General features: G+C 57.9%; 1 protein-coding gene across 1 annotated transcript; it reads right to left on the reverse strand.

Annotated features, from left to right (window-relative positions):
- Window positions 1-1,659: 1,659 nt before the first annotated feature.
- On the reverse strand, window positions 1,660-9,466 carry CNN2 (calponin 2). Its single transcript, XM_059918997.1, has 7 exons — window positions 9,334-9,466; window positions 5,388-5,509; window positions 4,798-4,864; window positions 4,560-4,697; window positions 3,516-3,632; window positions 3,217-3,363; window positions 1,660-2,657 (listed from the first exon to the last, which is right to left on the reverse strand). The coding sequence occupies exons 1-7, from the start codon at window positions 9,394-9,396 to the stop codon at window positions 2,382-2,384; spliced, it is 930 nt and encodes a 309-aa protein (XP_059774980.1). The 5' UTR covers window positions 9,397-9,466; the 3' UTR covers window positions 1,660-2,381.
- Window positions 9,467-13,084: the final 3,618 nt, after the last annotated feature.

Below are 13,084 nucleotides of genomic sequence, written 5' to 3' on the forward strand. Positions count from 1 at the left end.
AGCAACGAGTATTTTACACGACTGGCTGGAAGAGGGGCCACCCCAGGCCCCCAGAGAGGCAGGCAAGTTACCCAGCTGGAGGCAGGGCCCCAGCTCTGCCCTCCCCTCACGTAGTATTTTTCAGCTCAGAAGACCCACAAGATCCAGAAAATGAGTGAAGAGCAGGGGCGGTGCCTGGAACCAGCGATTCCTGATCCTGTCCCTTGCTTGGAATTGTCCAGCCTGGCTTGCTTCATCATTGTACAGATGGGGAAACTGAGGCCGACAGAGGGGCAGGGAGTGGACCCAGGACCCCTGACCCTCACTCCAGGACTCTCCTTTACAAGTGGGACCTGCGGGGTCCCACTCTGTTTCTCTATTGGTAAAACGGGGCAGAGAGCTTAGCGGCGTACTAACGGGGAGAGGGGCTGCAGGTGTAGGTTGGTGAGTCTGATGTACATACCTCCCTGTGGAGACTTAAGTGATCAATTCTGCCGCGCCCAACACTCCCCGGCGAGTGAAGGTGAGTAAGAGTCTGGAGTCGGGCCTCACCCCTGATTTCCCACGGAATCTGCCTCCTTCCCACCCATCCGCACCCCCGCATCCTCGAGTCTCAGGGCCTTCCTCTCTCTCCGGGACACTCCCACCGTTCCAGCCCCCAGCTCTTGCCTCCTTCCCTCCGCCCGACAGCGGCTGGGGAGGGCGGCTCCTTTAAGAGGAGCCCTCGCAGCGGGCGCGGCATCCCGGCAGCCACCTGTACCTGGCGTCCGGCGCCCGCGCCCCGGCCAGGCCCAGCCACGCTCCGTCCACTCCCATTGGCTTCCATACCCGCCACTCAGAGGCCGGGCCAGCCGGAGCCGCGCGCGCCGACGGGGGAGGCGGGGTCACAGCTGGGCCGCGCCGAGCCGGGTTTCTTAAAGGGATCGCTCGCCTCTTGCTGCAGCACCGCAAGGAAGAGGGGCGCCCGGCTCACCCCACGCGGGTTGGCCTCCGAACACACCGGCCAGGCTGTCTTCCCACGTTGCATAGCTGCCTGCAATACCGCAGCTCCTGGTCTCAGGAGGTCCCTTTCTCCCAACTCTCCCTGGGGGGGACCCCAGTCCTAGCCAAACTCGCCCTAATACTCTGGGACTCCATTTGCCCATCCATAAAACGGGGATTCGACTAGAGTCATCATTTGTTCATTCATTCATTCCACAGACATTCCTCGGTCCTTACAGTGGGCCAGGCGATGGCAGAAGCGGGAGGGGGCCGTCAACATTCTAAGATTAGAATCTTGGGTCACGATGGTGACCCCGATTTGGAAGAAACCTCCAGATGTTTCCCCCTCCAGAAAATTGGGTATATTTCACAAGATCCTGACGAAACAAGTGTGTGGATCCACAGCCCTGAAGGTGCTAGGAAAGGTGAGAAGGGTGGGAAGGGCTCCATGAAAGGAGTTTGTTGTTGTTGTCGTCGCTGGGGCTTTAAGGATGAGTACGAGTTTGCCAGGAGGGAACTCCGGGACAAGTAAATGCACAAAGGCCTGGAGGCTGGATGAAGCCGTCCTGAGGACCCACTTAGAGGTTTGCCCTTTGCCCCACCCCCAGGTCCCCCCCACCCCCAGATCAGGGCCCCAGAAGGGATCCAAGACAGGCACCGTCCCCCAGGCTGTCTTGGGCACCAACTCCACCACCTTCATTTCCGAAAAAGAGGTTTTATTTCCTTTGGTCCACAGTCGGTATTTCACATTATTTCTTGGTCCCAGGGCTCCTGGGCAGGGGCTGGTCCCCGGGAGGGCGTCTGGTTGGGGGTCCCTGTGCAGTATTTGGTGGGGTGTGGGGACAAGTATGGGGGCTTCTGGCTTTGCCTCAACCACTCAGAACTGCACTATCCTGCCTGGGCCTCAGTGTCCCCACTGGGCCCCTGGGAGGGGCCAGGGTTGGTGGTCTGAGGGTCCTAGGGAAATCCAGTACCTCACAAGGCCTAAAATATTTTGGGACTATGGCCTGACCTTCTCCCAGTAGCCCCCTCCACCATCCCCCTACCATTCCCCTGAAAAAAAAAGTATTTTCATTTCACTAAAATGGCCTGAAACTTCTGTGGGTACAGAAACCACAAAGTGATCGGCAGAGAAAAGAGAAGAAGGGAAGAAGCAACCGGAAACCACTTGGGGTCGGTCCCCCTCCCTGCCCGGGTTTCGTCTCTCTCCCCTGCAGCTTGGCCCAAAGCCTGTTGGGAAACATGCCTGGAGGTGCCCTGGCAGGGACCCCCACCCCACATGCATCTGGATATGGCCTTCACCCCTTCTCCCCAGACCTTCAGCTGGCAACACTCAGGCATGTAAGAAAAACAAGACAAAAACACAGAAAAACCCGAAAACCCGGATGGGGCAATGATGGGAGACAGCCCGCATGGGCGCCTCAGTAGCCTGCCTCCTCCTGGTAGTAGGGGGGGTACCCTGGGGCCTCCCCCGGGTCTGGGATATCTCCAGCAGCCGCTGGAGCCCCATCGGCCGCTGGGCCTTGCGGGCAGTACTTGGGGTCGTATATCTGCCGGCCCAGGCCAAAGACCTGGCCGCTCTGATTGGCGCCCTGCGTGTAACCCATCTGCAGGGACATAGAAGAGTTGTCACATTTGTCTGTCCCCAGCTTGGTGTCGTAGATGTGCCGCCGGGTCCCTGGAGCCGTCATGCCCACCTGGAGAGAGAGAAGAGGCATCAGGGAAGGAAGAAAAGGGGAAACAGAGGCCCCAGAGAACTTCCCCTCAATTCCCACACCTTTTCCCACCTCCCTGTCTTTGCACTCACAGTGCAAACTCCTATGGATCCTTCCAAGCCCTGCTCAGAACCCTCTCTTTTCTGACTCTGTGCTGAGTTGATCTGGTGTTTGGGTCCAGCTCTCCCTGCCAGCCAGGAAGCTCCCCAGGCTGGGGCTCAGGCCTGCCAGGCCCTGAATGCTCCAAAAGCATCACACTGATACACCAACATAGCAGGAAAAGTAACAACTGCAGGGTCTAAAAGTATCAGAGTTGGATGGGCCTCTGGGCAAAACTTTGAAGGAAACTGAGGCACAGAGCTGGTTAGTAACTTCCCCTGGGACACACAGCAGGCTGAGGCAGAGTCAGAGCAGGCACGGCCAGAGGGGTAGGAGGGAAACCCAGAGTGGGCTTTTCAGCGGGAGATGCTCTCAGCGACAGGGATGGGCCCTCAGGGTTTGGTAAGGTGGGTGGGGGCCCGGGGGGACTGGGGAGGCCCACCTGGCTGGCGCACTTGTTTGTGCCCATCTGGAGGCTGATGGTCGAGTGGTCCATGGGGGGCAGGATATGGTTCTTGGGGTCGTACAGATGCCTTCTGGTGCCATAAGCCGTCATGCCTGACTGGCTGGCACATTTGTTGGTGCCCATCTGCAGAGACACAGGTGGGAGAGGTCAGGCTGCCCCCACCAGGCCTCCAGACCCTGCCCCGGACTTGAGGGGCCACCAGGCTGGACAGGGCCTGGGTCGCATCACAAGCCCAGCACCCACGAACCCTGGGGCTGGAGCAGCCGCGCACCCACCTGGAGCCCGATGACACACTGGCCCGCCTTCATGGTGGCATCATCAAAGTTCCGCTCCTGCTTCTCCGAGTATTTGACGCCGATGTCCACACCACTCTGCAGCCCCTTTGTCTTGGCCTGGGGGGAGAGAGGGGGTGGGAGTATCAGGGAGGGGCAGCCGGGTCCCCGCAGCCAGGCCCGGGGTGTGTGAGCCCAGGGGAGGCCCAGGTATCTGGCTGCAACCTGCCCCCCGCACCAGCCGCCCAACACCTCGGGCTCAGCAGCCCTGTGGCCCCCAGCCTTCCCTCCCTAGGCAATGGCAGCCCCAGTCTTACGGCTTCACAGGCCAAGAATTTTAGGGGGCGTCATCACCTCCTATCTCTCTCACCTTCCATCACCTCCTTCTACCCAGCCCCAGCCACTCGGCCAGGCCACGGCCATCGTCTCCCCACTGGACGCCTGTCCCCGACTCCTCCCTGGTCTCCCCACCTCACTACCCACGTGGCAGCCGCAGGGGGCTTCTGAAAGCACCGTTCAGAACACAATTCCCTGACGTGAAAACCTCCTCCTCCTGAAACATTGTTCCAGCCCGCCTTGCTCTCTGTTTTAGACCCTAGACATCGGCCTTATGCTTTCTTCTCCTTCAAGGCACTTCTCACGATTTATAATTTGTAAAACAATGATTTGAAGAGCAAAGCCTAATGGGGACTCTGGGTGTTAACGAGATGTCCACGGAGGTTCACTGATTATGTAAAGTGGGGGGGTGTGTGCATGAGTTGGGGCAGGGGGTAGACGGGAAGTCTCTGTACCTTCCACTCTGTTTTGTTGTGAACCTAAAAATGCTCTAACATAAAATTTTTTGTAAATAAAAAAATGGAGATTTGTTCGTTGTCTGCCCATAAAGGGGTTGACTGTGTCTGCCTTGGTCACCCTTGGATCCAAAGTGCCCGGCGCCTCGTGGGTGCTCAGAAATCTTTGTGAAGGAATGAATGAACAGCATCTGAAAATCCCTGCCTGGCTCGCTGTGTTACTTTGGGCAGATTGCTGCCCCTCTCTGGGCCTCACCTTCCCGGCCAGGGCGAGAAGAGACACCTGCACCTGTGTCAGGTTCCCACTCTCAAACAGGTCGTTGGCCTCGAACAGGTCCACAGGGTTCATGCCGTAGCTGACCATGGCCTTGATGAAGTTGGAGAGGTTTTCTAGCTGGGAGGAAGCAGGAAAAGGATAGTGAGGGGCCTCGGTCTACCCACCTGTCAGATGGGGTCCCCCAGCCCCATCCTCATTCCACCCCCCCGTGCCTCACCTGGTGCCAGTTCTGCATGGAGCGGTTGATCTTAGGGACTGAGCCTGGCTGCAGCTTATTCATGAGTCTGGGGGGGACATATGGGATGGTGGGGAAAAGGGAACCTCCATTAGTGTAGGAGAACTTCAGAGACCCAAGAGACTAATTCATGCCTTCCTGGCCAACCTCACTGCCTCTCTCCGGGCCTCAGTTTCCCCTCTTACAATCCCCCAGTCTTCACCCACCAAAGATGCAAAGGTGCCAAAGAATGACAATAGCCAGCGCTGGGAGTATAATCCAGAACCACTGAATCTGGGGAGTGAATCTGGGAATTTCCATTAACATTTTTTAAGGTGCAAACCATGGAATGTTTGAACCACGGCTGAATAGGGCACAGCAAAGAAGGTCTTCCAGAAATGTTATAGGCTCTCCCGAGAGGATGCTCCCCGTTAGAGATCCTAGACAAAGCAGTAACACAAGAAAAAGGAAGAAGAGCAAGAAAGACCAGAGACCCATCAGGAAAAGCAAGCAGACGTCACACAGCACGTGCAGCGTGACCTCATTGTGCAGAACAGTCGGGGTGATGAGCATATGCGGATACACGCACTCACGTGCACAAGATGATCCCATCCTTCAGACCCTTCTGGAAGTCAGGGCCGATGGAGAGGCCAGTGAGTCCCTCGATCCAGCTTCGGAGCTCTGCCTCCTTCTGAGGGTCATATTTGGATAGCAGCTGGAGGGGCAGAGGGCAGAGGGCACAGTGTTGGCATGAGCACATACCCAGCAGGAGCCCAGTGAAGCTCTTAATGGGGCAGGGCCCAGGGCTCCAGAGGAAGAAAAGACCGAGGGGCCTGGAGGTCCCCACACCACCCAAGCAGACCCTTTCCCATCAGCACAGATAAACCACCCCAAATCTCTCACTGACAATTGTCGGGGCTAATCTACTTTCACTGGTGTCAAACCCCACAGGGCAGCCAACACGGCACCGGAAGGATCTGCCCCCACGTCTGCCACCTCCCTGGTCTCCCAGCACTAGAAACACTGGCCTTTCTCTGTTGTTTTTAAATTGTGTTGAGAAACACACAACAGGTACCATTTTAAAGCTCATTTTAAAGCTCATAAATCAGTGGCATTTAGTACATTCACCAGGTTGTGCAACCATCACCTCTGTCTGGTTCCAGAATATTCCGTCATCTCAAAAGGAAGCCCGTCCCTATAAGCTGCCACCTCCCACTCCTCCCTGCCCTCAGCCCCTGACAACCATGAACTCACTCTCTGTATCTGTGTATTGGCCTGTTCTGGACGTTTCACATAAATGGAATCACACCCTGTGTAGCCTTTTGTGTCTGGCTTCTCTCACTGAGCATCATGGTCTCAGGGTCCATCCACGCTGTAGCGAGTGTCAGGGCTTCACCCATTTTCATGGCTGAGTGATGTTACCATGTGTGGAGGGACACGTGTTTAACCATTAACCTGCTGATGGGTATTTGGGCTGTTTCCACCTTTTGGCTCTAGTGAATCAAGCTGCTATAGACATCCATTTACAAGTTTTATTTGAACACTTGTTTTCAGTTCTTTTGGGTATATACCAGGGATTAGAATTGCTGGGTCACAAGATAATCCTAAGCTTAACTTACTAAGGAACCACCAAACCTTTCTCTGCCCCTTGAACTGGCCACAGGACCAGTTACTGCCTCAGGGCCTTTGCACATGCTCTCACTTTGGACTCAGATGTTTGCACAGCTGGGTCCCTCCCTTCACTCCAGCTGTAGCTTGGAGAGGACCTCCCTGACCACCTGGCTACGACAGCCCTCCTCATCCCCCCCCACCCCCAGCCCTGCTTTATTTTCTTTCTAGCTTTTCTCCACCTTCTGCCATATGATCTATCTCCTAGCTTACGTTCCATCCTCACTACAAGCCGTTCCATCCTCACTGCAAGCCGCGCCGTCCAGCTCAGGCTGTCTCTGGATAAAGATGCTCATGGTCCTGCATCAGCGCTCACTGCTGGCCACAGACACAACGCTCCCCGCTCCCCATGACAGCATCTCACAGCACCCAGGGAGACCCAGGACGGTGTGGTGTGCGGGCAGCCCCAGGGCGGCTCCCTGGAGGGGTGGTAAGAAGCTGAGGACCTGGCTGCCCGGCTGGGTGGGCTTCTACCCCAGACCCCTGCCCACCTTTACTCACGCCATCCCTGCCCCTCTCTCTTCCTCTCCTCCACACACCCGGAGGGCAAAGGGACCCAGAGCTACCTTTGCAACCCCAAGTCCTCCTCCCAGCTCTGCCCCCAGCTCCCCGATGACCATGGAAAGTTTTCACCCTGTGCCTCCGTTTCCCCATTTATGTTTGAATTGTTTTCATAAGGCTTTCCAAACTTGGGCGCCGCTTCCTGCTTCCTGCATATAAAGCCCCAGACGCAGGACCAGGGTTGAGCCGCCCAGAGCACAGGGGACACAAAGGCGGGAGGTTGGCCTGCTAACCCCCTGTGCCCGGTCTCAGGTTTGGGCGGGTCTCTGGTTCCCGCGGGCCAGGGAGCAGCAGGGCTGGAGGAAGCAGAGGGTGTCATTACGGGAGCCGAGCTTGAAGCAGGCAGGCTGGTCTGGACGCCTGGCCCGCCTGCCCAACTGGGCCCCGTCCCCGACGGCTTGCAGGGGCCAGGGGGCCAGCGTCCCAGCAGAGGCGCCTGGCCCAGCCCCGCCCGCAGCGGCTGCCTTCCTCCCCGCTGCCCAGCCAGCCTTCAGCACATTCCTCCCCACCGCAAACTGCCAGGAATGCAGCCGCTGCCTCCCTGCTAAATCGGGACCAGCTGTTCCCAGTGGTCCGGGCCCCCCAGCCGGCCGGGGATCTCAGAGGGATACACTGGACCTCAGCCTGCCTCCGGGCCACAGTGGGGTGGGGGACTGAGGCCTGGGGGGCTGGGCAGAGAGGGCCCCGGGTCCCCCTCCTCCTCTCAAGCAGCTGGTAAAGTGGATGGGGCGTGGCTGAGAAGCCACAGGAACCTGGTTTCCAATTCGGGGGTGGCCCGCCCATTCTCCAGACCTGCAAACTGAGGGCTGGTCACTAGAAGCCTTCTGACCTCATCCCCGACAGGGCAGATGTCAACCTGGCTCCACACACTCCATCGCAGGAAGCAGCCCCCACCCCGCTGGGGTGCTGTACTCTCACCCACTTCCTGCTGCCTCAGGGGAGACGCCTGGACTGCCAGGAGGACCGGTGGCCATGGGGCAGTGGCTGCGGCAGGTCTGGGTGTGAGTCCTGACTGACTCTGTCTCTGGCCAGCTGTGTGGTTCTGGGCAGGTTGAGCGATGTCTCTGAACCCCGTGTGCAAACCAGGGGTCTTAGACCATCTTGGCGCTGGGTGGGGCCTGTAAACACCCCCCTCCTCACCGTGGCATTATTGCTGGAGTGGGGAATTGTGTGTTTAAGGGGGAATCATGAGGAGCTTGCCCAGTGACCATGCTCGGTCCCTCAACTTCCCAAACGGGCTGGAAGGAGGCTCCTCGGGGCTCACAGAGGTGATGCGGAAACTCTCCCTGGAAACTCTCCCTCGTGTCTGCAGGTCCTGGAGTGCCGACCGGGCAGGGGCCTGGGGGCTGGCAGGGCTGTGTCCCCGGCGTGCCCAGGCAGGCTCCCGGCGGGGCGGCTGCCGCTGTGGGACCACACTCCCAGGTGGCGGTGTGTGCGTGTCGGGCGGACAGGGATGACAAACTCCCCTTCCAGCTGGATGACCCTTGCGGGTGAGGCTTAGGACCTCCCTCAGGGCTGGGATCATGCTCTGCTCCTCTCTGCCTAGGTGCGCTGACCCTGCTGCGTGGCCTTGCAGAAGTGCCTGCCCCTCTCTCTGAGCCAGAACCACAAGTGCTTCCTTTAAAAGTGTGTCCCCAGGTCCCAGCCCGCGTTCGCAAGTTACAAAACCCACATCTTAGGGTCACATTCAGGGGACCCCACGGGTCCTGCGGACGCCTTTTCTATCCCTTTAAAGTTTGTCAGACGGGGACAAAGAGAATGTGGAAGGGAACAGCAGGGGGGGCGGGGTGGGAGGCGGGCCCCCTCAACTCCACCTTCCCCCTGGGTGCCCCGCCTCCCAGGTGTAAGAGGTCGGGAAATTCCTGGGGGGGGCAACGGGCTTCTCACAAACACCCGGCCCGCCCCTTTCCCCTCCCCTCCCCTAAGCTTAAGTGGCCCCAAAAGCAGAAGTGGGGGAGGGGGATGAGAAGGGGGCCGCTGGGGTTCCCTCGGGCCTTCTCAGGCCTTGAAGCTTTGGAGGGGCCCAGGGCTGGGGGGTTGAGAGCGGTGGACGGGGGGCTTCAGGCGGGGGAGGGCTGGAGGAGCAGGGCTGCGGAAGGGGTTAGACCCAACCTTTCCCAGATGTTGGGGGCTGCCAGAGCACAGACCTCACTGCTTCCGCCGAGTTGGGGGAGCGTCGGGGGCACCCCCCAGAGGTTAGGGAAGAGGAGGGCCGCCCCCGATGCTGGGGGTCCGGCGGGGCGCCCGCCCTGCAGCAGCGGAGGGTGCGACGGGCTGGGCTGGCGGGGCGGGGGTGCGCCCCTCACTCACCCGGTTCTTGACCTCGGCCGAGAGCCCGTACGAGGGCCCCTTGTTGAACTGCGTGGAGCTCATGGCTGGCGGGCGCGGCGCCGCGGGAAGGGACGGGAAGGGACGGGACGGGACGGATGGACGGCTGGGCTGGCAAGCGAGCCGGCGGGGGACGCGGACCCGGCGCCCCGCCCCCGCCGCTGATTGGCGCCCGGCGCACATGTCCTTATAAGGCCGCTCGGCGCCGGATTCCTGCGGCTGCGGGCTTCCTGAGCCCCTCAACCGCCGGACCCCCGCCTCGGCGCAGCACCCCGTCACCAGCCGCTCGGAGGGCTCCGCCCCCTCTGAACCCACGGGAGACTGAGGCAAGGACGGACCGGGGCCCCGCACCGTCGAGACCTGGCACCCCTGCCCTCTCCCTGCTGGGAGCCCCCAGGCGGCTCTCTCACCCTTTCTGGGTCTCAGTTTACCCTTTTGCACGATGATGGCAGGGGGGAATGGTTGGATGGGACCCTAATTCCCTTGGGACACTAATGAGGAACCCCCTCTCTGCCACTTAGAGGCGCCTCCCAGTCTAGGCCCCCTTCTGGGAACTCTCCTAGCTGGGTGGTTAGCAAGGGAACTAGGGCAGGCTCTTCAGAGGAGGGGCCATTGGTGCTGGGGCTTTGGTGGATGAGTAGGAGTTTGCCAGTCCAAAAGGGATTAGTGTTCCTGGCAGAACATGCAAAGACCTGGAGGGACCGTCAGTGGTTGAGAGCGTGTAGAGATCAATCTGATAGGTTGGGGAAGTAGGGGATGCGAAGGGGTCTTCAATTCTGGGCTGAGGGATGGTGGGGAATGGGGAGGGGTTGAAACAACAGAGAGTTGAAGTCAGGAGATGCCTTGGGGGTAGGGCTGAGGCTGCCAAGGGAACAAGGCCAGGCACACACTTGGCACTCAATAGGAGCTGCCTGCTTGTACAGATAAATCAATAAATTAATAATAGAATAAATAAATTATTTCTTCAGTAAATCACTCATTCATTCACACACCTATTCATTCATTCATCGAAAGCTCCCTGACGGGGCCTCTGGGCCAGCCCCTTGCTAGGCGATACTGGCTCCCAGGAGACCTTGGCTCTGGCCCTGTCCATCCCTGGGAAGACAAACCCAGGCATAGGCACCCCTGCTCCATGCAAGCAGGTACAGGACAGAAGGAGGGACCTGCGGTGGAGGAAACTGGGGAGGGAGTGGGTGCTCCACTGGAGGGGTGAAGGAAAGAGGCATGTAAGAGGGGATGTGTGATGTGGGGTTTTGAAGCATAAGTAGGAGTTTGGCACATTTGACAAGTGGCTGGTTGGGCTCTGTGAAGGCTTAGAGATGACTCACCCTGCCCTTCCCTGGGAGCACTCCTCCCTGGCACCCCACTCCCCGGATATCTACTGACTTTCCCTGACTGTACGTCTCCCATTCCATCTATCTGAAGGCTTTCTTCAGGGTTCAAGTCCTAGCTGGGTGGTCTTGGGTGAGTCCCTTCCCTGCTGGGTGTGTTTCCTCATGTGTGAAAATGGGAACCAGTGGTCAACAATGAGACAGTGCAGTGGAGTGTGGGAACGGGGTGGTTCGTCAGTGTCTAGGTGGGGAGTTGTGGGGGCAGAGGGCGGTTCGGGTGGACCCCTTGCAGGTCCCGCTGGGGCACAGGGGTGGGCAGGACCCAGGGTACTGTGGGGAAGGAGGCTCGAGCCAGTCCCCTGAGCACCTACTCCAGCCTGGGGTGGTCAGTGGCTGCCGGCAACATGCCCATGGTCCTCCTGTCATGCCCCGACCCCTGGTGCTTGTCCAGGGGGGCCACCAGTGTCTCTCTAGGGACACCATCCAGAGCTGGGGGCCTCTGGACAGGGAAGTTGCACGTGACGCCCGCTGATACCCACCGAGACAGGCATACTCCAGTGCAGTGGCCGGCCATGCCTGGGGCGCCAGGCAGCTGTGGGGCCTCTGCAGGGCTTGACAGGAGCTAAACCACAGAAGACTGAGCCTGGATGATTCCAAACTTTAGAGCCACCTGCCTGCCTTCCCTCTGGTGAAAAGGACAAGCCCCCCAATGCCTCCAGGCCTCAGTCTCCCGCCTGAGAAATGGGCTTACCTCCCAGGCATTGACATTCACCAGGTGCCCAGAAAAATGCCTGGGACATTGTAGGCACCACATAAGTGCTGGGTGACGCGAATCTCGGCATTTAGACCAGTGCTGACCAATGGGACCGAGATGGCACCGATAATGCCCTCCTGGGCCCCATCCCGCTGGCTGCGCGGCTCCTGAGTCCTGCAGGTGTGGCTGACAAGGCCAAGGAAGGGAAGGCTTCACTTTCCTTGATTTTAATTGATTCCAATTTAAAAGTACAAACCAACACTGGATCCAGTTTTTGGAAAATGTCTGAGTATATGTGAAACCACTTGGGTGTGCATGCATTTTCCTTTTCAGCGTCAGTTTTACGCAGTCGGACTACATATGAGTGTCTCCGAGGAAACGTCAGTGTCGGGAAACAGGCCAGATTTCAGACTCAGGACAGAAACAGGTGTGAAATACCTCGTACATCATTTTTCATATCGATTACCTGTTGCGATGATCATATTTCCCAGATATCAAGTGAAGTGAAATATATGACCAAAACTATTCTCTTTTAGTTCTTTAACATGAGCCAACATTTAAAATTCTGTGTATGGTTTGTCTGATTTTTCTACTGCCCAACGTTGTTCTGGACCGTGGGCCAAATTCAGATGCTATTTTTTTTTTTTCCGGTATAGCCCCCGAGCTAAGAATGGTTTTTACATTTTTAAGAGGTTTTAAAGAATCAAAAGAAGAATACTATTCCATGACACTTGGAAATCATATAATATCCAAATTTCCATGTTTGGACAGAGTTTTATTGGCGCCCAGCTGTTTGTGTACAGACTGCTTGTGGCTGAGTAGTCTCTGGGCTGCAAAGCTGAAAATATTAACTTTTTGGTCTTTTACAGAAAAAAGCTTAAAAAAGAAAAAAAAGAAAGAAAGAAAGAAAGAAAAAAGCTTATTGACCCATGGTCTAGATTCTCAGCCTCCTGGAACTCAAGAAATTCAGATCAGACATCCCAGATTTTGAAATCCTAGGGTTCCAAAAGCTTGGAATATTATAATTTGAGAAACTCCCCCAGGACCTAAAACTTACAGAATTATGTGGTTCTGTATAATCCTACGACCTCAGCGGCCCCCACCTGGGCCTGGGTTCCAATCCCCAGTCAGCTGAGGTAAGGACATGTTGAGTCAATACGTGTCAAAATCTTAGGAATTTTGGCTCAGCCTCAGAACGTGGCAGGGAGGTCTGGGGCCTCTGCAGCTGTCCTCCATCCTTGACCAGCGCCCCCCCGCCCCCACCGCCCCCCCCCCCGCGCCCCTGCACTCACCTCTTTGTCCTGGACTGATCCCGGGGAGACTGCGGTGGGGGTAGGGGAGGTGTGGAATGATGCAGGCTCACTGGGGGCGGATCCAGGTATTCTGGGGCAGGATCTCCGTGATGCCAGAGGGACGCGGGCCAGGGACTGGAGGACCTGGTGTTGCAGGAAACCCCAGAGCCTCAGCCTCCGGTGCTGGGCTATGGGGGTGGGGCCTGGCGGTCTGGGTGGCTGGGCACAGGGGCTGCAGGTGTGGTGAGGGTCTTGGGTCCCTTCCCTGCAGTGTCAGGGCTCTGAGTGAGAACCCCGGAGGGTCCTATGGCCCCAACGATGCAGCGACAACAAAATAACAGTAACAACAGGGACTT

This window comes from Balaenoptera ricei, chromosome 3, assembly GCF_028023285.1.
Source record: "Balaenoptera ricei isolate mBalRic1 chromosome 3, mBalRic1.hap2, whole genome shotgun sequence".
Lineage (NCBI taxonomy): Eukaryota > Metazoa > Chordata > Mammalia > Artiodactyla > Balaenopteridae > Balaenoptera > Balaenoptera ricei.